We start from the raw sequence: 22,283 nt of genomic DNA on the forward strand, positions 1-22,283 counted from the left end.
AAATCACTATTTACAGGGACAGTGAATCATCGGCGGGACCAGTGAATCTGGGTGTACCTCAAGGAAGTGTTCTGGGGCCGCTGCTTTTCTTGCTTTATATTAATGACATTAAACAGGTGTTAAATGACAGTGACGTAAACTTGTTTGCTGACGACACAGTGATATTCATTGTTGCTGAGACATTGCAAGATTGCTTCGTCAAGATGAACCGTGAACTGCAAAACTTAGACGAATGGTTGAGATGGAAAAAACTTAAGTTAAACATTAGCAAAACAAAGTATATGGTAGTATCGACACGCAATCTTGACAGTGATAGTCTTAGTATAACTATCGATGGGCAAACTGTGGAAAGAACGACTTCAATCAAATATCTTGGCGTTATTCTTGACGAAACGCTGCGCTTCGACGAACATATAAACTATACTATAAAGAAGGCAGCTCAAAAATATGGAGTGCTTTGTAGAATTAATCGATTCTTGACCTTTGAAAGTAAAATTACCATCTACAAAGCATTGATCGCTCCACATTTCGATTATTGTGCATCTGTGCTATTTCTCGCAAATAAGAGGCGAATGAATAGAATGCAAATTGTTCAAAACAAGGCCATGCGCTTGATATTGAGATGCGATCGACTTACTCCACGAAGATTTATGCTTGAATGCCTACAAATGATGTCAGTGGGACAGCGTATCAAATATTGCACTCTTACGTTCATATATAAGATGGTTACCGGCATGACACCGAACTATTTACAAAACATGATAACGTATGGAAGAGATATGCACCGATATAACACAAGGCAAGCAGGTGACCTCAGAACCATGAACTTTCGAATGTCATGTACCCAAAACTCACTTTTTTATAAAGGATATCGCCTGTATAACACATTACCAAATGAAGCAAAGACAGCAACAAGCCTTCGAATATTCCGTAGTATTTGTAAAGAGTTTTTGAAGCATGATTTAGATTTTTGACCCTGCATATAATTAATGTTAGTGTGTAAGATGACGAAGTTTAACGGATATTTGTATTTTCTTATCTTTAGACTATAATGATGATGGTTAACTTAAACAATATTTGTGAAATCTTCAATAGCTTGAGCCCGCGCGCGTTAGCACACATAGACAACTTGAGATAGAACATATGCAAAAACAATTCTTTTTAATGAAAGCATTCAAATGGGTTTAATGTGGAAACCAGAGGTAAGCTAGGGATAGCTCAATCGGAATACTTGTAAATTCATCTTCTCAATAGATAATTATAACAAGATTTTTCTGTGTTGTGGCAGATCTTATTGCAGATTCAGGTTGACACGTTTATACCCCAGATTGAATGTAGGGCCTGAAGTATCGGCTGGAATTAGGCTTAGGTTTGCTCAGCTGTCTGGTTTCGAAAACGATTAACAGACCGTTGTCGGGTATCCAGTGAAGCGGGAATTCCTTTGTAAATTTTAGGCTAATGCTGACATAGGTATTGGGTTCAATTCCTGATCGGTCAAGGATTTTTTCGGGTTGGAAATTTTCTTGACATGCCTTGGGATATGTAAAGCAATGGGCCTGAAGTATTGGCTAGAATTAGGCTTGGGTTTGCTCAGCTACCAGAACTCGGAAACGATCGCAAATGCAGGCCGTGGCCGGGGATCTGATAAAGTGGGATTTCCCTTGTAAGTTCATGGCTAATATTGACATAGGCATGGGGTTCAATTCCCGATCGGTCCAGGGTCTTCCCGGGTTGGAAATTCTCTCGACATGCCATGGGTTAAATACGTTAAGTTGATAACATAAATTGTTCTTCAATTAGGAATCTATGTTTGTAATATAACCAGTCCGTTTGTTTTGTTTTTTACTTCAATGTGCTTACTGGTTATTTTAATAATTGTGACATAAAGATCAACAAGAGAACTCGTACAGCTCAAACTTTTTGAGGTGATCATCATCATTATTTCATTATTTCATAAAACGAGGAAATTATTGTCTTTTGAGTGTATGTGTGTCCGTGTATTTTTCTTGTCAAGACTATGGTGATGATGGTATCTTTTTTTTTTTGCTTTTATATATATATCTTAGTTATTCAATTAAATTTAAAAAATAATTGTGAAGTCTGCAATAGTTTGAGCCCGCGCGCGTTGGCAAACATAGAGAAACGTGAGATTGAACAAAAGCAAAAGAATTTTTGATCGAATAAAACAAAGTCATTCCAAGGGGTTTAATGTGGAAACCTAAGGTAAGCTAGGGATAGCTCAATCGGAATACTTGTAAATTCATCTTCTCAACAGATAATTATATCAAGATTTTTCTGTGTTGTGGCGGATCTCATTGCAGATTCAGGTTGACACGTTTATACCCCAGGTTGAATGAAGGGCCTGAAGTATCGGCTGGAATTAGGCTTAGGTTTGCTCAGCTGTCTGGTCTCGAAAACGATTAACAGACCGTTGTCGGGTATCCAGTGAAGCGGGAATTCCTTTGTAAATTCTAGGCTAATGCTGACATAGGTATTGGGTTCAATTCCTGATCGGTCAAGAATTTTTTCGGGTTGGAAATTTTCTTGACATGCCTTGGGATATGTGAAGTGATGGGCCTGAAGTGTTGGCTAGAATAAGGCTTGGGTTTGCTCAGCTACTAGTACTCGGAAACGATCGCAATTGCAGGCCGTGGCCGGGGATCTGATAAAGCGGGATTTCCCTTGAAAATTCATGGCTAATACTGACATAGGCATTGGGTTCAATTCCCGATCGGTCTAGGGTCTTCCCGGGTTGGAAATTCTCTCGACATGCCATGGAATGAATACTTTAGACAAAGGCTTAAATTGTTCTATCGATTACTAATCTATGTCTGCGGGATAACCAGTCCGTTTTCTTTTCAATTTAAATTGCTCACTGGTTAGTATGATGTAATAAACTCAGTAACTCAATTATTATCAATAAGATAACTCGTCCCGCTCAAGCCTTTGTAGGGGAAAGAGGTGGGACCATCATCATCATTTTCTATTATACAACTTTTGTGTGGTTGCTGAATATTGTGCCTCCAACGTAACGCTCTCGTTTCGAAGTCCCCCAAATATTCATTTATTCATTCATTCAGAATTGATTCAGATGCAACTAAAAACAAATGATCACTGAACCAACGATAGTCCTACGTCACCCTTGCAGTTATAACACAGATATAACTCACTTCCTGTTTTTTCTAAAAAAAATATTAGTCTAGTAACACAGATTTTCGAACAGGATTAAACAAAATATCGAAATTTAAATGGCAGCACTGTATACAGCTGGAAAGTGGGAGGTTTTTGTTTTGATTCCACCGTTCGTTCCTCATATCGGATTTTTTTTTTTGCGCTGTGCTATGAGAGCAGGAATCGATTTTGTGGAGACGGCCAGTGGCACTGGCCGCCCCTGGACGGATGACCTAAAGATTTGTCCCCTCACTGGTGTTGGAGAGGCAACCAATCTGGTTTACAAGTAATGTTTGCATGATGACTAATTTGAACGAGCTTGATCTATCGAACACTGTGTTTTCAGAGAGGACGGTAGCCGTATCGAGGCGTACAAGTCGAGGGATAAGAAATGTCTCTGCATTGTGGACGACACGTGAGTTGGACTGTCCGGTCTTGCACAGTTCACAGGAGCTCATGCAATTTCGCTTTTCGCTCTAGCTTGTTGTACGGCATCTTTTCGGGCCACAATGGTGTTCGCGTGGCGGACTTTGCGCTGCAGAAAATGGCAGCCGATTTGCTTCTCGGTCAACTGAACGGACGTTCCACCGACGAAGCGGTTAAGGACGTCATTCGGCAGGCGTTTCATTCGGTAGAGAAAGGGTATTTTGACTCGATCGATGCGGATGTGGCCACCAAAACTGCGATTCAACTTCAGCTCTCCGTTGGCGGACTCAGTCAGTATCAGATCTCGCAGGAGTTTGGGAATATTCTCGAGAAGTTGGACAAAATCAATCTGGAGCTGTCGGTGGGAAGCAGCGTGGCGCTGGCATTGATCCACCAGTCAAAACTGTACATCGGCAATATTGGCAATTGCCGTGCGCTGTTGTGCAAAACGGATGAGTTTGATACTCTGACTGTTACTCAGCTTAGCGTTGATCACAATCTGTACAACGAAGAGGAAGTGCTACGGCTATTCCGTCTCGGGTTGGAAGCTCAGAATTTCGAAAATTGTCCTCTGTACAGCACCAGATGCATTGGGAATTACATCGGGAAAACTGGCTATAAAGATTGCGATTTTCTGTCCGATGCTTCAACAGAACCAGTGATCTTTCAGCCGGAAATTGTAGGATCGATTCCCATCACGTCGGCATGTAAGTTTTTGGTTCTTATGTCAGGTGGTTTGTGTCGTGCGATGCACGATCTCTACCCGGGTGATACCAGCCGAGGAAATCGCATACTAATTCAGATGATTGCCGAGGAGTTCCAAACGCAATCAACGCTGGCCGGAGTGGCTCAGTCGGTGGTGCATCGTATCGTACAGTTGCATCATGATGCATTCATGCAACAGGTGGACGAAGGAAACCCGGCGACATTTTCCAACCGAGACGATATAACGCTGCTGATTCGCAACTTTAACTATCCCCTGCCGAATGCATTCAATAACCGCAAGAACAGTAGCCGATCGTACACTTCGACCACTTCCACATCGTCGACCACAAGCTCGGATGCTACCCCAACGAATCAAAGCTACAGTGCCGAGATGGACTGCTCGATGACGGGAACTAATATTTCCGTTGCTAGCTCGGATAGGTGAGAAAAAATACCATCCCTGATCGATAAGCACCGAAATCTTTCCCCTTCTCCCATTCCAGGAGTGAAAACGATAATTTCCCGGAGTCGGAGAAAAGAATAAAAGCCTACGTGGACTTTTCGGATTACCACCGACGCGTAGCGGAGGCCCGCAAGCTAGGCCTTCTTCCGCCAAACATAGATTTTGACTAACAGAAAAATAAATTTTATTGTTTGTTCCTAACATACTTACATTCAAAAAAAAAAAAATACAACATTAAACTTACCATCAGGACTTATCAAACTGCCAGCTGAGCCACTGTATCAGTCGTTCGTAATGTTTCCGAATAAAGTGACGCTTGCTGGCCTTTGTCTGTTCGATCTGGTCGGCCTGGCGTCGTTTCCAGACCGCATATTGACTGCTAACCGAGAGCTCCTCGAGCTCGTCAATGCCGGAGGCATTATATCGGGCTAGCTTCCTGTAAACCTGTGACGTTTGATCGTTATAGAAGACACTGGATGTGTTTAGGATTTCATGTAGCTGCGCCAGGGGCCACTCCACCCCGACGACACACAGTGAATGGTTGGCGGAAGCGTTCCGCAGAGATATTTCCCGAAGTGAGGAAGCATCCCGGCCGTCCCGGGGCTCATTCTCGTGCTGATGGTCGTTCGGTTTGTCACTTTGAAAGACGACATAGGTATACTTGTCGTATGTGCTGTTTGCTTTGGGATGATCAAAGCGGATGTGAACCGCTGGGATGATAATCTTCAAAGGAAGAGCGAGCTCGGGACCCGCTACTGTGAGGTTCGCGAAAATGTCCTCCTCCGAGCTGTCTGTTCCGTTGACTTCGGTTATGTTTGACCGTAGTAGATTGACTTCCTCCGTTGTACCATCCGGATCGGCATCCTCCTCGGTCGATGGCTCCTCACTTTCAGTCGAGTCGTCGTATGGTTTCAAATCTGAGGCCGCCAGCGATGGCTTTCCTGTTGTTGTGGCAGTTTGAAGCGAAACCAAATGAATCGTTGGTTTTGCCACCGTTTCCGTGGCTGCGGACAGCTGCAGTTCCTCGAAATGTTTCTCTGGAAGCGTTGCGTTGAGGAAATTATCAAACTAAGAAAAACAGTGAAACGGTAAGAAATTACTTCCAGCAATGAATTTCGGTAATAATTTGGCACCTACGTCGCACGGTCCACACGGTCGGTCGTACAGCGTGGACAGGACGGCAGCCTTCACGTACGAGTACTGTATCAGACTCCACGGTGGTTCGATTATATACGTGATTCGCGAGCACTGGTCCAGCACATATACCTGGAACTCCTTCAGACCGAACATTGCGAACGTGCCGTTCTCGTTCAGTGGATTCGGATACACCGAAATGTTGTAGCTGGCGGCAATACTCGTCACGTTGTCTAGAAAGTCATCGAAATCATCGAAGTTGGTCTCTTCCGGATGGCGACTTGGGGCGGCTCCAAGCATGAATTGCACGTTGCGGTAGTCATTGCTCTCGAACCGATTGAAAAGATTATGGAACCTGCGAAAGAGAAATGGTGGTGTCAATGTGATTAATTTTGAACAATCCCCCTCCAGTAGCCCGGGTAGCTCAGTCGGTAGAGCGTTGGACTTTTAATCCAACGGTCTAGGGTTCAAGTCCCTACTCGGGCGGAAGATCTTTTTTTTATTTGCTTGTGTAAACAAATTTTGGTATAATTTTGAAGAATTATGTTAGCGACGTAAAGCTTTTGTTCTTGAAATATAGATAGCGCTCCATGATCAGGATTATTAGGTGGAGCGGGTGGAGCGGATGGAGCACAATGAGGTGGAGCAGTAGGCAGAGTATATTTGCATTGGTAAACAAACTATGGTGTTGTCATTATTTGCGTTCAATATGGAATGTATATGGAAGAGACGAAACAATACTTAAATAACTTACAATACGATGATGTCATGAGCCAAAATGATCATGAAATCTTGTAACAGATTGTTTTTTAAAAGATGATAATTGTATTGTGACTTACTTCCATCATTTAAGGAGCAAAAACGTCCAGAGAACAGTTGTATTCTTAGTCCTCGGAAATAGCAGAATTTTCAATCAAATGTTGCTTAATTGTAAACTATTTTTCACAAATCACATACACCGGTACTAGGACACTTCAAAGTATCATCATATCATCGCGAAAATAACGAAAATTTGTTCGTTTCTAGGTGAGAGAGTGAAAATGACACACAAAAATATCACTTCTATTCATCTTTTCCTACATCATTTCACAAATATCCACTGCACACTGTCACATTATACGCATATTCAGTGGGAACTCCACGAAAAGATCTGTTTTTAATTGATAAGAAACTTGCAGAAAAAAAGTGACAAAAAATTAGAGGACACAACTCTTCAAAACCAACTCAACAGCAAATCCAATTAACTTTATTACCCTCATTTTATTTGGTTCCTAGAACGTTCCTGTAGGACCTTCCCATACGAAGATATTTCAGTTTGAATGAAAATATACCCCTTTGTCTTTGATGATGAATTATTCAATGAACAAATATCGCACCGCAAATCGAAAGGCAGTTTTGAAAACTCCAATAAATTCTGCACACAGATAATTTGTTACCTTGACGAAAAAAAAAATGTACATACATTTTTAGTATCGATTTGAAAAAAAAAAGGAGGGTTGTGTCCGAGACACGACCGCATAGTTGACGTAGGATTCCGTTAGGCTATCTGTTGATTTTGGATACGTTTGAAGAATTACATAGTTAAACTCTTTGATAATGATTTGGTGGTCCTGAATACTCCACCACTGTTTACCGAGTGATGATGACAGAAAAATGGTAAACAATCGTTGGATGTTGCGTATCAGATAAAAGATACCGAAGTGGAACGAGATATGATGAAAACCGCCCCGACGAGATGCCTTTTATGTTACGTATGGATGAAATAAAGTAAAAAAAACTCACCAATGTAATATAAGATAATTACCAATACCGAACACAATTATCATTTTTTCTCATCAGTGAAAACATGTTACTTTAATATGGAGATAACATATTTGAAATGGGAAAGGTAATTTTCTTTTATAACTTTTACTTTCTGAGTGTTTATTCAACCTAATGCGAATTTTAATTGGACTAACAGCACCTAATACTATATGTAGAGCATATGGGAAAACACCTTTTCTAATATGTATTTGCAATGTCGATTTTCCCCAGGCAGCTTGGTTTTGATTTCTCTGTTAGGGACCTGCCGCATGTGTCGGCCAATCAGAAGTGGGTATTTCTGTTAGGATAGGGGTTGAGATTTTTCAATTGTTCGATAGTTAGTTTCATGACATATATTATTTTCTTCAATATAAAAAATTGTTATGGAGTACCGAAATCGATTGACGCGAAAATTTCATCAATCCATCATGAAATAACTGAGCAATAAGAGTTTGAAATTGGACAATTTTCACAATGTGCTCGATTTTCGATTTTCAATTTGTACCCCAATATGTTCCAGAAAGACCTACTAATCCTACGTCAAAAGCCAAAAACTAAATTTTTATAGTGCTTTACAAAATCCACTATAATTCTGCAAATATCGCAGTAAGTTCTTACGTTTGCAATCAAATTTTTAGCCAAGTATATTCCCTAAACACCTGTGAACGTTTCATATTGATACTTTCATCCGTTTTTTCTAGCCGATTTTCCAAAGTTTGGAGTAAATTAGAGGAGCATTTAATCGCAAATCGTACCAGAAGTACAAAATCCCTTCTGACTCTCAGAACGAACAATTCGTAGCTTTCTTCCTTCCGTTTTGCGGTGCGAAGGTTGTTTTTTTTTAATAATTCATCATCAAAGACGATGGGGGAAATTTTTCATTCAAACTGAAATATCTCTGTATGGGAGGACTTTCTCAAACGTTCTAGGAACCAATAAAAGCTGGTAGCTAAGGTTAGTTGGATTTGCTGTTGAGTTGGTTAGCAAAAAAAAAGTGTTAGTCCAGAAAATCTCCGAAAAAAACAGAGATAAACCTATATTTCATTTATTCCCGATATTGTCGCCCACTGCACACACCAAGGTAAAAATATGTACTCAAAATACTATCATACCTGAAAGTTGTGGCTTCAAAATGATGTAGATCCCATCGGTATGCGTTGATTTTTCACGAAGTTGCAAGGTCTGGAATACGCGCTACCATAGTGCAAGTCGGACGAAATTTCTTCGATGAAAAAATCCCCCGACCAGAACGGGAATCCAACCCGAACCCCCGGCATGTTAGGTGTGACGCTAACCGCATCCTCCCTTCGACATATTTTTCTTCTATATTTTTATTGAAAAGCTCTTCTAATTTAATAAAGTTTGACACATTGTGGTGCCGTGTCGGACTCCAAAATGGAGATATAAATTTTGTAAAAATTAATGAAATTTCAATACTTTGTGAAATCGTAAACATTTAAGGAAAGTGATATGAATAATAGAATCTATATGCGATTCAACATGAAAAACTATATTTAACATTTTATTTTAGGATTAGCCATTCCTAAGATAGAGACAATTTCTTATAATGAAAATAATGTTAGGAAAATGTCGGAATCTCAGTCGTAGTGTGCAGCAGCAGTATGTATTTTCTGATATTTCACGAACATGATTTTGATTAGTTTAAATTGATGATATCTCGAGGATAAAACGCTATATGTAGTTTTCATGTTAAATCGCGTGTAGATTCTTTTATAAATATTACTTTTCCTCAATGGTTACGATACCGGAAAGTATTGAAATTTTACAAATTTTCAACAACTTATATCTCCATTTTGGAGAGTCCGACACGGCACCACAATACGTCAAACTTTACTAAATTATAAAATATACCAAAAAAATATCGAAGGGAGGATGTTTCGATCAGCAGAATAGTGAAATCACTTGATGTGTGATGTACGAAAAAAAAACGCTAAGGGGTTAAATTCAATTTTTGAGTAAGATTTTTAACTTTGTATTTTAAATGTAATCCTAAATAGCTAATTAATTTTCAAATAACTTTGTCAAACATCAAATTTTCATTAGACGTCTGGATTTTGAGTTACGATTTTTAAAAGAAAGAACAATGATTCAGAGTACACCTTTTTGAAAAATCATTCTTAATTTAAATTTATCATATTTGTTATTTTTTGTATTATCATAATTGTTATTTTGGGTAGCTTTCATCATAAGTATTAAGTCGGAGACAGTCGGGTCAAAATTTTCTGTTTTTTTAGCCGAATTGCTTTATATCAATGATTTTTGATACGTCCTTATAAAAATCAATCGATATTAAATTTGGACATAATTGGGTAAAAATTGCAATCCGATTTACCCCAGTGTATGTTGTGTACACGAGAAGTTTGGAAGTCATCTAGACTCTGATGGTCGATAAGGATTTGGAAACAAAACATATTATCAAAACCAGTCTTCAGAATGCAACTCGGTGCTGATGCGCAACAAGATTTTTGTACCCAGTTGAGCTCTCACTCCTTGCGCACACATGCGCTTTGGCGAATGAGCACGCTCCGAAACACAGATGAAATGTTTGGTTGTCAGCGCCGTTGTTACGCAGAGATTTGCGCCCAGTGTTAAGCTGAGTTTTACACTAAAATTTGCACCGTGCTTGCGCCGTATTTCTATACTGCGCGCTTGAAACTAGATTGCTCTCTCTGTTGAGATATTTTTCTTCACACAAGCGTATACGGTTCAAATGGGGGCGCGCTGTTGTTTTTATGCTTTGCTTAGAACGAACGAAGACAAAGCGGGCGCTAGAATTTGATGTGTATGTGTGTGTGTGTGTGTATAGAATGAGACGCGCATCACACAAGTGAGAAGAAATATTTAGTATCTGAGTTCTGCGCCAGGTACATTTTGCGCTGTCGTGCTTATGAATTTTGTGCTCTTCGCACCAAGATAGAATACGAGTTTTCTTTGAGCGCGCGCTGATGAAAATTAAACTCAAGCGCAGCGTTGCGTTTGTTTTCTGAAGACTGATCAAAACGCTGGAGCCGAAATATGGAGTGGAATGCTTCCTTTGAGGTTTTTTCGAATGATGCCGGAAAAGGTTTTGTATTGCGTTGGCGACAACGATCATGTTGATATACTGTGGTTGGACAAGTTAGGAAGGTCAATCATAAATCGAGTGTGGAGATCGACCGTTTCCTGTGATCAATCAGCGAGGTCACAATGAACAGGAGAACAAGATCGGTGCCTGCTGGCTTTTGGTATGGGGCTGTCCACATACCATTTGGACAAATTTAGGGGGGGGGAGGTGTTACGAAAGTGTCCACGCTTGTCCACGACCAGGGAGAGGGGGTTTTAGATAATGTCCACGTGGAATCGGTAAATATTTTTCATGTAAAACATTCATGTTTATGGTCAAAATTGAATGAGATCTGTTCTCTATTTACATGAGAATTCTGTATTCATAAAAAAAAATACTAAGTTGCCTGAGAGTGTTGCCTGGTCAAACATCCATATTTTTTCATAAAACTGAACTTGTTCTTGAAATGTATATTTGAAAGAAACGCACATGAACTTGGATCGAATAATTTATTCCAGTCGATAATAGAGGCCCATGGATTCCGTAAGGACAAAGACGTCCAAAGACATAAAAGGAGTCTTTGTAGTATTGAAAATCACGACTTAAGTGCGGGTTTCGATTCAGCTTCTGCTCTTGATGACAAAACTGCTTCGTTTCTATTTCTGAAATCTCTACAGGTTTTCTGAAAATTGAAACGAACAAAAAAAAAATCTTCCATATTTGCAGTGGCGTAGTGTGCATAGTGTAGATTTAAAGAACATATCCGATGTTTGGAAAAATGGAAGACAAACCACAAAATATCAAATATCGCAAGTATCTAATCTCTCTCTAGAGATGCAAAACGAGTTCATTAAAATCCTGATGGGTCATGTAAAGCAGAAAATAGTTTTGGATAATAGATCATCGAAACAATATGGGATTATGTACGACAGTACTCCTGGTTGCATCGCACAATTATCGAATATTTGAAATTGTCCCACACGTCAAGATTGAAAATGATATGGTCTATGTAAAACAATTTTTGTTTAGATAGGAAATCAGACTGCTGATTTGGGTAACGACCTCCTTCATCAACTGTCTTTTGACATAGGACTACGTCTAACCGGAAGATAAAGGGGGTGAAATGGAAATCTAGGCACTGAACAAGTAGGAAAAAATGCAAGATTTGGAACGCTTATAACTCGAGCATTTCTCAATAGATCGCAAAGGTTTTTGCATCAATTGATGGGAAATATATCTACGCATCTATCATAACGAATAACATTTCATTTTTCTTGAGATAAATAATTGAATAATTGTGAAATATCAAGCATTGTCAAAATGCACTATGTGCCCATTTTTGATTGGTCCATTTTGTGCTCCTCAAATCGTACCGACCAAAACGGGCAACCAGAGCAGCAGCGAAATAGAATGAAGCACGATTGGAATGGAAAAAGAAAAAAATGAACGAAACATTGGTCGCAGTCTCACACATGCGTAATTCTCGAGCCAGCCAGTCAGCTTAAAAATCCCCGCTCCGCTGCCGTAACGATCATTCTCATTCAAACCGTACACCACATCGGTTCGCATCACAACACATCTACAAACCAACCCAAGCAGCCATGTCTGGACATGGTAAAGGAGGAAAAGTGAAGGGAAAGGCAAAATCCCGCTCGAACCGTGTTGATCTGGAGTTCCCCGCAAGGGTAGCTAGGCCGAGCGCGTTAGTACCAGTGCACCAGTCCACCTAGCCGGCGTTATATAGTTTCGGCCGCCGAAGTGATCGAGTTAGCTGGCAATGCTGCTCGTGACGATAAGAAAACCCGCATTCAGAACAGAACACATTCGGTTCGGTGGACATCAAGACAACAGGCAGTTGCAGCGAGTGGCGAGTGGCAAACGCAATCGCAAAACGGCAGCAGGTAGCAGAAGAAAAAAGTTTGTTCTTTATACAATCTGCTTTGGTGGCAAATCCAGAACAAGACGGCATCGAGGGCGTTCGAAATGGTTTTTTCCAAAACCACGAGTACTAAGTTTTCTGAATTGGAACCATTCCATAAAACACGGCGCTTATCAGGGCCATTAAACCTTTCAAAAAAGAGTTTACGAAATACAGTTCAATGCTTTCTAAAATAATATCCAAAATAATAATAAAACACAAATTGATTTTTTCATAATTTGTTTGCCAGGATCTGATGAGTATGTGAATTTGGCAGTTGTTCTGAGCTTATTGATAGTTGGGGGCTTTCCTGATTATTCAATTTTCACCAATTCTTAAATTGTTTCCAGATTGAAAGTACAGTAATTTACAATTAGTTCGACATTTAGCTAATTGGACGGAGATGTAATGCGACATATTTAGTTGGACATTTTTGTAAACATAGAGATCCAAATTATGACCCCACATTGAAAGTCGACACTGTACCACTGTCATCGCAAATGTTCAATTACAGGTTAAAATTGCCTCCAATGCGACACTTAGTGGTGCTTCAGCACGTCGCATTGAATGTAATATACTGTACAACATGTCACAAAGCTGGATGGGAAGAAATTTTCCAACTGTGAAAGCTGTGGCGAGTGGCAACAAATTGCTAAACAGGAAGGTTTAGCCGAACAAGATGGGGATATCGAGTGATAACAAAACAATAAACTCTTTTGATTGAAGATAATTTTGTGATCCTGAAAAGGACCCTTTTTAGCCTGCATGTGAATCCAACGAGCGAACAAATCGTAATGAATGTATTTTTTTGCCATCGCTGCCTATTAACGCTCATTCGTTCGTCTCGTTGGACTCGCCCCTTTGGCTGAGTCTGCCGATTTGTCTCTATCTTGTGAACGTGTACCGCTAAAGTACAAAACGCGCGGATCCGCTGAAAAATATATCATTCTCTTTCAAACCGTAAATCTGTGTGGTTGTATGGCATCGTTTCACATCGCATCAACGGATTGGTGCCGGAGCACTACTATACCTAATAGCGGTTATAGAATTTCGGCCGCCGGAGTGCTCGAGTTGACTTGCAAAGCTGCTCACGACAATAAGAAAACCCGCCTACAGAACAGAGCACATTCGGTTCGGAGGCAACGGTGACCGGAATAAATCGCCACAGTAAACAACTGCAACAGAAACAACCGCTTAGAAAAAGTGTAGTAGGCTAGAAATATTTGGCGCGGGAAAAACATCATGTGCCTCACATTTCTATTATAAATTTATTCTCTTGTTCTCGTTTTTCGAAATTTATTCTGAGGACAATGTAATGGGGACGAAGTCCCCATTTGGCGAGGATAAGGAATCGAGGCGGCCCATGCCGCCAAGATGACGCAATCCGAGTCCACCGCCGACCCGCCGTCGGAAGCGGCGGTGTCTCGCACGCAAACCTGGGATCCACTGATTGCCCGGTTAGTTTGAAACATAGGATACGATCCTTTAGCAATGTCCGACCGAGCTCTAGCGAGCGTCGGACGGTATACGTCTGCCCGGGGCGTTACGTTTGCCTGGGGCGATACGTTTGCCCGGTTAATTCTTGTTTTGAAATACAATACCGCGCCACAATATTTATAGCCTACTACACATTTTATAAGCGGTGGTTTCTGTTGCAGTCGTTTTCTGTGGCGATTTATTCCGGGAACCGGAGGCAACAACTAGTTTCAGCGAGTGGCAAACGCAATCGCAAAACGGCAGTGTGGGAAATAAAGCTGACATAAAATAATATACAGCTATATATATAATTAATTCCTTCAGTTTGCAATTAACCCATTTCTTGTACACTCAAAATAACAGTGTCGGAAAACACAGTTTCTTAAACGTAAGTTCTACCGGAAGGAGAGATGTTCGAAGAGAACGATGATTGCCGAAGGGCGAGCCGAAGAGAAGAGAATGATTCTCTTTACTCCGATGTGAGAACAGGGAGTTCAGATTTTTGGCGGACTTTCCCCATAGATGTTAAAAATATTGAAAAGGATGAACGACAATGGTTTCAGAGAGCTCCATTTATGTTTAGAAAGGAATTTTATTGGGTACGAAGATAAACGCATAAAGAAATAAAATCCCGTGCAATAAAAGGAAAACACAATAATATTGAAGATTGTCTTCAAGTACCAGCTTCTACAATATACGGTCACATTTCGAATATTTACGAGTTGCCGTAAATCTGGTATCACTTCAGGAAAACGAGAGCCCAGAGAGATAATTAAGCGCGAGAGAATTCGATTCTCGAGGTTGGATAATGCATAGCATCGAGGCGAGAGCTCATTCTGTGTACGATTTTTGGGGTGTAAAGTGTCTTTCAGATCGAAGCAATCTGAATTTTAAGATGGCGTCCAAATTGCGGGACCCTGGTCACGACAATGGCGTAGTCGACGCTCCTCCGAAGTAAGTATGCTGAAGAGATGAAAACCAAATTTTGTGGTGAAATTGTGACACGGTTACGATAGCGGTGCAGTTTTCTGGCGAGCAAGAGTAACGTCGAAGTACGTTAAATATGAATAGACAATAGAAATCGGCAAAAGAAAAGGTAAGCCAAGATCACCTTCGGCAAAAAAAATGGAGGTAAGCCGGAAGGAGAGAAACTATAACAGCATGGTAAGCATGGTTGGCAAAAAAAAAACCAAGATAAGCCAAAGAGGAAAAGAAAATGACAAAAAAAAAAAAAATATTGAAAAGTCATCAAAGAAACTGCATCTGCTATGGTACACCGTAATCACATAATGGCCATGTGACTGAAAATATGAGTGGCTAAAACGAAAAAAAAAACACTTGTATAACTTACAGAAAGAAGAGAAGCTCGAAATTAGACACGGCGATGAGGCAACTATCGGAAGCCAATTCCAGTAGAAATCAGCTTACTGAAGAGTTGATGAAAGCGCAAGAGACGATCCGCTCACTGCAAGCTACCTTATCGTCGGCAAGAAGCGAATTTGGAGATGTCAATAGCGTTGAATTTGAAAATGACCTGGGACCTTGCAGCACCGAGCACCCTGTTGGCCAGCGAGGTGAATCATCAGCTGATTTATCGCGCTTTGTTTCTTCTTTAAATCAAATATCGCTATCATCAATAAACGTTCCCGAATGCAAGCCAAGTATGGATGGAGAAGAAATTTCAAGGCTGGATTTTGATGCATGGGTGGATCTTTTTGAAAGCTCATTGGTGTTAGCAGGCATCAGCGATGAAGCAACAAAATATATGGTCTTCAAAGTTAGAGCAGGACAAAAACTCCTCGAAGTTTATAGAGCGACGGAGTCAACGAGCGACGACCCTAATCAAGACACTCAACCTTTTTCTAACGCTCTGTTCCGTCTGAAGAAATACTTTACCTCAACCTCGGATGTCATGCTTCAGCGCCGAAAGCTTGCACTGATGTCCCAAAAGCCAGAGGAGCCGGATCTGGGGTTTATACGACGAGTTGGGATAGCAGCAAGCCTATGCGAATACGCGGAAGGCAAACAATTTGAAGAAATTCTAAGTACCGTGGCGGAGCAAGCGAAGCACAAAGAGGTGAGGATTGCAGCTCTTAAAATGATGAATCGTAAAGGATCCATCACGGATCTCATTAACAAAGTACGGGAGATTGAGACAATACGTTTAAACGAGGAATATGTGTCTAAGAAGCAAGCCGTTACAGGGATGCCAGTGATTGCAGTGAACGCTGTTCGTACTGTAGCTGAAATACCACGGTACGGTGCTTGTAACCAGGGTTGCCAACTATTTTTTTGAAAAATCAGGGAGAATGAAAAAAAAAATCAGGGAAAATCAGGATAGCTCATATTGGGTTGTCCGGAAAGTTCGTACCCATTTTTGAGAAAACAAAAGTATTATTTTTTGAATTTTATATGCACAGTGTTGTTTTGCAAACAATTCAGGAAGTGCTGAAATCTTTCAGGTAGCCTAACAATTCTAAACATTATTTAATTATGGAAGCTAATTTGTTCAGTTGGGAGCAGTATTTGTGGGAATGTATCGACTGGTTGCTTGGTAGAAACTCACAATACAGAATTCCTCTTCAATACCACCTGAACCAGATCATAATTGTTTTTCAGGTGAAGACCGGGTCAGTCTGATTATTTAAAATGACCTGTTTTCATCACCCGCCACGATTTGCTTAAAAAAAATCGATGCATAGATGAAACGCACAAGTCGTAACGATTTACGTAACCATGTTTCAACTGATGCACATGAACGGAGATTTTAAACATATGTAGTGTACCTGCTAATTCATTTGTCGTGTCTCACGGATCATTCTTACAACTTCTTGCTTTACAAACAATTTAATATATTTTCTTCAAGAAATAAAACACTTTTTAATAATAATTACAGTTTAATAAAAAAGATGCTTACACATTCTTACTTCTAAAATTCTTGTAAATTGGATGTTATTTGCTGCGAACATGTAATGAAACCTGTATCGTTTTTATTTAACTGTACATAATTTTTGGTCGCTAATATTCCTTTCATCGTTTTCGTTCCAATTCTGTTTCTAATCTTCGTTTTATTGAGATTGAATTGCAAGAACCTTCGGGCATATGATTCTTATAGATTATATTTCTTTCACGTTAACTTCAAAATTCAAAAAATGTCGACATTGTACCTTCGAAAATGCGAAAAGTATAATCGAAAGAAAAAGTAAAAATTATATAAGCGCGGATCGTAGAGCTTTTTTATGTAGACTATTATGACAGTTTTCATATACAACCAGCAAAACTCCCAGTATATTTATATGGATTTTTTTTTCTGACCAAAAAATAAAAAGTAAAAAATGCAAAAAGCAAAAAGAAAAAAATCAGGGAAAATCAGGATCATTTTATAAAAATCAGGGAAAATTGAGTGTTTGTCAGGATATCAGGGAGCGTGCCAAAAAGTCTGGGAAATCCTGAAAAATCAGGAAGGTTGGCATCTCTGCTTGTAACACAGCCTCCATAAACACCTCAAATCAAAGCTTCAATCGACGGGGTGGACGTGGGCAACGTGTATTCAGGGGAGGTATGAGTTGGCGAAATTCGAGCTCCCAGGTCCCGGAGCGCTGTACTCGATGCAACAGTATCTACCATTCTGCTGAACGATGTTTTGCGATCGAAATGACCTGTCACAACTGCGGCGTCAAGGGTCATTTGTTGAGGGCGTGCAATCAACCAGTTCCACCGAAGGGCGGACAACTATCGGATTCCCGGGAGCGAATTATGCATTCTTCAGAAGTAGCGATAGTCAGCACCAAACCAGAAGCAAAGCCTAACGAGGAAAACACTGAGAGAACTGTAAGCGATGTTTTATCTACATCATCCTAATCGGTGGGCATATGTCTGAAACAATATGTTTGAACTCAAATCTGTATTTTGAACTTGATACTTTGAAATTGAATAATAAAGCAGTTGCAATTGTTAAACTTACCTTACGGATTTGTATGTAACTATTCAGCCCACCCAGATGACAAATTTTGTGCACAGGTCTAATTAAATTATTTTCAATAGGTTTGCAAGTTGTTGGAGTCGAACGCAGAAGCTTTTGCGGTGTGTGTGCAAAGTGATAACGGCATCGTAAATGCTAGTGTGGCTGGAATGAATTGTGAGTTCCTGATCGATTCTGGTGCCCAGGTAAACACAGTCACGGATTCCGTATTTGAACGGTTGATTGCGAATACACAATACAGTGGAGAATTACACAACATTCAACAAGGAACTGACCGTCCTTTGAAGGCTTACGCATCATCGGAAGGCATACAGGTCCAGTGTACCTTCGAAGCACTCCTGTACGTATCGGATGATCGCCCAGTATTATTGGAGAAATTCTATGTGGTAAGAGAACTTCGCTCGCTGTTAGGCAGGGCCACAGCGATCAGGTATAGCATATTGATGCTTGGGTTGAATGTTCCTCTCAGCAGAAACGACCATACTGATTTAAGCGATAAATGGCAAAGGATGGCGTTCATTGAATCACAAGAGCCATTTCCAAAATTTAATATACCTCCAATCAGGATTAGATACGATACATCAAAACCTCCATGCCGCAACATCTTCATGAATGTTCCTGTCGCAATGAAACAAGCAGTTGGTCAACGACTTGATGAACTAACAGCAGCAGGGATTATCAAGTGCGTCAAGGAGCCGATGAACACATCGTTCTGCTCGTCAATGCTAGTTGTTCCGAAGGGCCTAAGTGACTTCCGGCTAGTCATTGATCTCAGAGGACCCAATCGTTATATACTCCGTTGCCCGTACGCTATGCCCACCTTAGAGAAAATTCTCGCAAAACTAGAAAGAGCAAATTGGTTTTCGACTATAGATTTATCGAGCGCATTCTTTCACATTGAACGACATTTGACAAACTTTATGACTGAGTTCGGCATGTATCGCTATGCTAGATTACCTTTTGGACTATGCAACTCCCCGGATATTTTCCAAGAGGTTATGGAGCGTACTATTCTAGTCGGATGCGAGGGAGTGTGCAACTATCTGGACGACATACTGATTTTCGGGAGAACAAAAGAGGAACATGATAAGAATCTCGAAGAAGTTCAAAACAGATTAAGAGACCATAACGTGAAGGTAAACTTTGAAAAATGCATTTTCAGTAGTCAAAAGGTCAAATTTCTCGGGTTCGAACTAAGCGCTACTGGTTGGAGGATTGAACAAGAGAAACTGAGCGCAATCAAGAATTTCAGGCGTCCTACGTCCTGTGCCGAGGTCAAAAGCTTTCTAGGGCTTATAACTTTCGTTGACAAGTTTCTCATTCACCGAGCCACGAAGACAGAACACTTAAGAATCTTAGCCAATGCTGCGGAATTTCATTGGACCGATGTTGAGGAAGCCGAGTTTGTATCCCTGCAAACCGATATGATACAGGCAATTAATACATTTGGGTACTTTAGTAATTCTGACAAGACAGAACTTTTTGTCGATGCGTCTCCAGTTGGGTTGGGGGCTGTGTTGGTGCAATACGATTCGAATGATACTCCCAGAATAATTGCATGTGCTTCAAAAGCACTCACAGCATCAGAGCGGAACTACCCTCAATCGCACAGAGAAGCTTTGGCCGTTGTATGGGGTATTGAACGCTTCACGTTCTATCTAACAGGTAGATCTTTCATTGTTCGATCGGATGCTTCCGCAAATGAATTCATCTATCATTCCAACTTCCGCATTGGCAAACGAGCATTCACCAGATCCGAAGGATACGCGTTGAGGCTTCAACCGTATGATTTCAAGATAGAGAGGGTCAGAGGAGAAGACAACGTGGCGGACGCACTGTCGAGATTGATTCGCGATTCTCAAGAAGCAGAGCCTTTCGAAGGTGAAAATGGTAGCCATTTGTTGTGCACTTTGGATGCAGGTTGTATGGAGGTTACGTTAAGCGAGATAGAATTAAGCTCGGAACAAGACGAAGAGATGGAGAATCTACGGTCTGCCCTGCAACGCGACGATTGGCCCAGTGAATTGCGAATGTACGAAGCACATAAGAAGAACATCCACTGTATCGGAGCGTTACTGTGCAAAGGGGATCGAATCATCCTACCAAAAGCGTTGAGATCGAAAGCCATAGAATCAGCCCATAGCGGACACATTGGCGAAATTGCCATGAAGCGCATAATGAGGGATTTTTTCTGGTGGCCAAGAATGTGTGCTGAAACAGAGAAATTCATTAAAAATTGTGAAACTTGTGCGCTGTTATCTAAAAAAAATCCTCCAGTACCATTAGTATCACGTGAGCTTCCGGATGGGCCATGGGAAATTATTCAGATAGATTTTCTCATGGTTCCCGAATTTGGGTCAGGCGAATTTCTCATGGTGGTTGACACATACTCCAGGTTTTTGTTTGTGGTTGAAATGCATCGCATAACGGCGGACGCAACTAATTCGGCTCTACAGGACATTTTCAAGCGCTGGGGATTGCCACGTGCGATCCAGAGCGATAACGGGCCACCTTTCCAAAGTTCAACATTTTGCAGTTTCTGGCAGGAGAAAGGTGTCAATGTGCGTAAATCCATTCCCTTGAGCCCCCAGTCGAATGGACTGGTTGAAAGGTATAATCAGCCAATTATCAAGACATTGTCGGCTGCGAAAATCGAGGGCAAAAATTGGAGGAAAGCTTTGGAAACATTTGTGCACAATCACAATACGCTAATTCCGCATTCACGATTAAAAGTAACTCCTTTCGAACTTCTCGTCGGTTGGAAGTTTAGAGGTACATTTCCAAGTCTTTGGTCTAGTTCGAGCGACAAGAAGTTGGACCGTGAACAGATTCGGGAAAGAGATACCGAACAAAAGTTCATCAGCACTAAACACGCGGACCGGGCAAGAGGAGCCACATCTTCGGACATTCAGGTCGGTGACACGGTTTTGGTCAAGCAGCAAAAGAAATCCAAAGTAGATCCCACATTTTCTTCCGAACGATATACCGTCGTAGCACAAGAAGGATCAAAGATGGTAGTTGCAAGTAGCAACGGAATTCAATACGCTAGAAGTATCAACGACCTTAAGAAGGCTCCGTCTCAGGCACCACCTGGCGATGCAACAGCTCTGAATTCGGATCACACCGCATTAGATATCGTGGCAGAAGAGAAACACCTGGAAGATAATCGACCGACACTTCGTCGGAGAGCAGCTATGAAGAAACCGGCAAGATTCGATGACTTCGTTTACAGAGTTTTCCAGTGAGAAATTTTCACTCAACAAAACTACTAATGAAGCTGAACTGAAAAACACACACGAATTTAGAAAAGCTGAACACTACTTTATTAATCATTTAAATATTCACATGCATTTACATTTGTTCTTTTATTTTCTTATACTATTATTTGGCATACTTTGTTTTGAAGCACAAAATAAATTTGCACGTACAGAACTACAAGTAAACAAATTAAATATACACGATTGACAGTTGATAGTTTAAACGTCACAAACGTCAGCTTCTCTTATCTAGACAAGTGATTCTCAGGAATGGGCTACTCTAATGCAATGTGAAGCAAGAGTTAAAGAGTCAGGGTATAGTGGTGGTAATATATTCACGTTTTATATACACTCAACATACGCTACTTAGTGTAAATTTCCAGTTGAAAATCAATTATGTATAATTACGATGATTTTGGACGTTTTCAGATGTACTGAACTGAAAAATATACATTATTGTGCAAATGGTTTGATACGTTGTAATTATGAAAAAAGAAACCCGTTAAACGTGCTAGAGATGCGAAACTTCTAATAAACGTAAGTCAATAATAATTGATTTTCCGGACATTCAATGATAATTCGCTGAGATGAACCAGCCTTTGGCTGAAAATCTCTTTAATAAAAAAATGGTCATTTATTCAACGGTAATGGGGAGAGTAGAGAAGGGAGGTATTGTGGGAAATAAAGCTGACATAAAATAATATACAGCTATATATATAATTAATTCCTTCAGTTTGCAATTAACCCATTTCTTGTACACTCAAAATAACAGTGTCGGAAAACACAGTTTCTTAAACGTAAGTTCTACCGGAAGGAGAGATGTTCGAAGAGAACGATGATTGCCGAAGGGCGAGCCGAAGAGAAGAGAATGATTCTCTTTACTC

General features: G+C 40.5%; 3 protein-coding genes and 1 non-coding gene across 6 annotated transcripts in view; 3 read left to right on the forward strand and 1 right to left on the reverse strand.

The window, feature by feature from the left end:
* The window catches only part of LOC129770256 (uncharacterized), a 41,250-nt gene that overhangs the window by 14,051 nt on the left and 4,916 nt on the right, over positions 1-22,283 (reverse strand). For 2 of the 3 annotated variants that reach the window (XM_055772970.1, XM_055772978.1), the window contains exons 2-3: positions 5,866-6,254; positions 5,010-5,802 (exon numbers count right to left, since the gene is read on the reverse strand). In XM_055772970.1, the coding sequence (XP_055628945.1) occupies positions 5,012-5,802; positions 5,866-6,254 (1,180 nt within the window). In that variant the 3' untranslated portion in view covers positions 5,010-5,011. Of the gene's footprint in view, positions 1-5,009; positions 5,834-5,865; positions 6,255-22,283 lie in introns of all 3 variants that reach the window. The other variant, XM_055772986.1, reaches the window with a different exon arrangement.
* LOC129770249 (TGF-beta-activated kinase 1 and MAP3K7-binding protein 1-like) lies at positions 3,257-5,218 on the forward strand. Its single transcript, XM_055772957.1, has 4 exons — positions 3,257-3,457; positions 3,518-3,586; positions 3,652-4,743; positions 4,806-5,218. The coding sequence occupies exons 1-4, from the start codon at positions 3,342-3,344 to the stop codon at positions 4,933-4,935; spliced, it is 1,407 nt and encodes a 468-aa protein (XP_055628932.1). The 5' UTR covers positions 3,257-3,341; the 3' UTR covers positions 4,936-5,218.
* On the forward strand, positions 6,313-6,385 carry Trnak-uuu (transfer RNA lysine (anticodon UUU)). Its single transcript has one exon. It is a non-coding gene; the product is annotated as a tRNA-Lys (tRNA).
* Positions 15,010-18,099, forward strand: LOC129770276 (uncharacterized). Its single transcript, XM_055772999.1, has 2 exons — positions 15,010-15,114; positions 15,514-18,099. The coding sequence occupies exons 1-2, from the start codon at positions 15,056-15,058 to the stop codon at positions 16,454-16,456; spliced, it is 1,002 nt and encodes a 333-aa protein (XP_055628974.1). The 5' UTR covers positions 15,010-15,055; the 3' UTR covers positions 16,457-18,099.

The sequence above is a fragment of the Toxorhynchites rutilus genome, chromosome 1 (genome assembly GCF_029784135.1).
Source record: "Toxorhynchites rutilus septentrionalis strain SRP chromosome 1, ASM2978413v1, whole genome shotgun sequence".
Lineage (NCBI taxonomy): Eukaryota > Metazoa > Arthropoda > Insecta > Diptera > Culicidae > Toxorhynchites > Toxorhynchites rutilus.

What these genes read in the sequence shown, in the direction of transcription:
- LOC129770276 (XM_055772999.1), top strand. Translation starts at nt 15,056, where the DNA reads ATGGCGTCCAAATTGCGGGACCCTGGTCACGACAATGGCGTAGTCGAC. An exon ending in GTAGTCGACGCTCCTCCGAA is followed by an intron (nt 15,115 to 15,513) that starts GTAAGTATGCTG and finishes TATAACTTACAG; the next exon opens with AAAGAAGAGAAGCTCGAAAT.
- LOC129770249 (XM_055772957.1), top strand. Translation starts at nt 3,342, where the DNA reads ATGAGAGCAGGAATCGATTTTGTGGAGACGGCCAGTGGCACTGGCCGC. An exon ending in GCAACCAATCTGGTTTACAA is followed by an intron (nt 3,458 to 3,517) that starts GTAATGTTTGCA and finishes CTGTGTTTTCAG; the next exon opens with AGAGGACGGTAGCCGTATCG. An exon ending in TCCGTTGCTAGCTCGGATAG is followed by an intron (nt 4,744 to 4,805) that starts GTGAGAAAAAAT and finishes CTCCCATTCCAG; the next exon opens with GAGTGAAAACGATAATTTCC.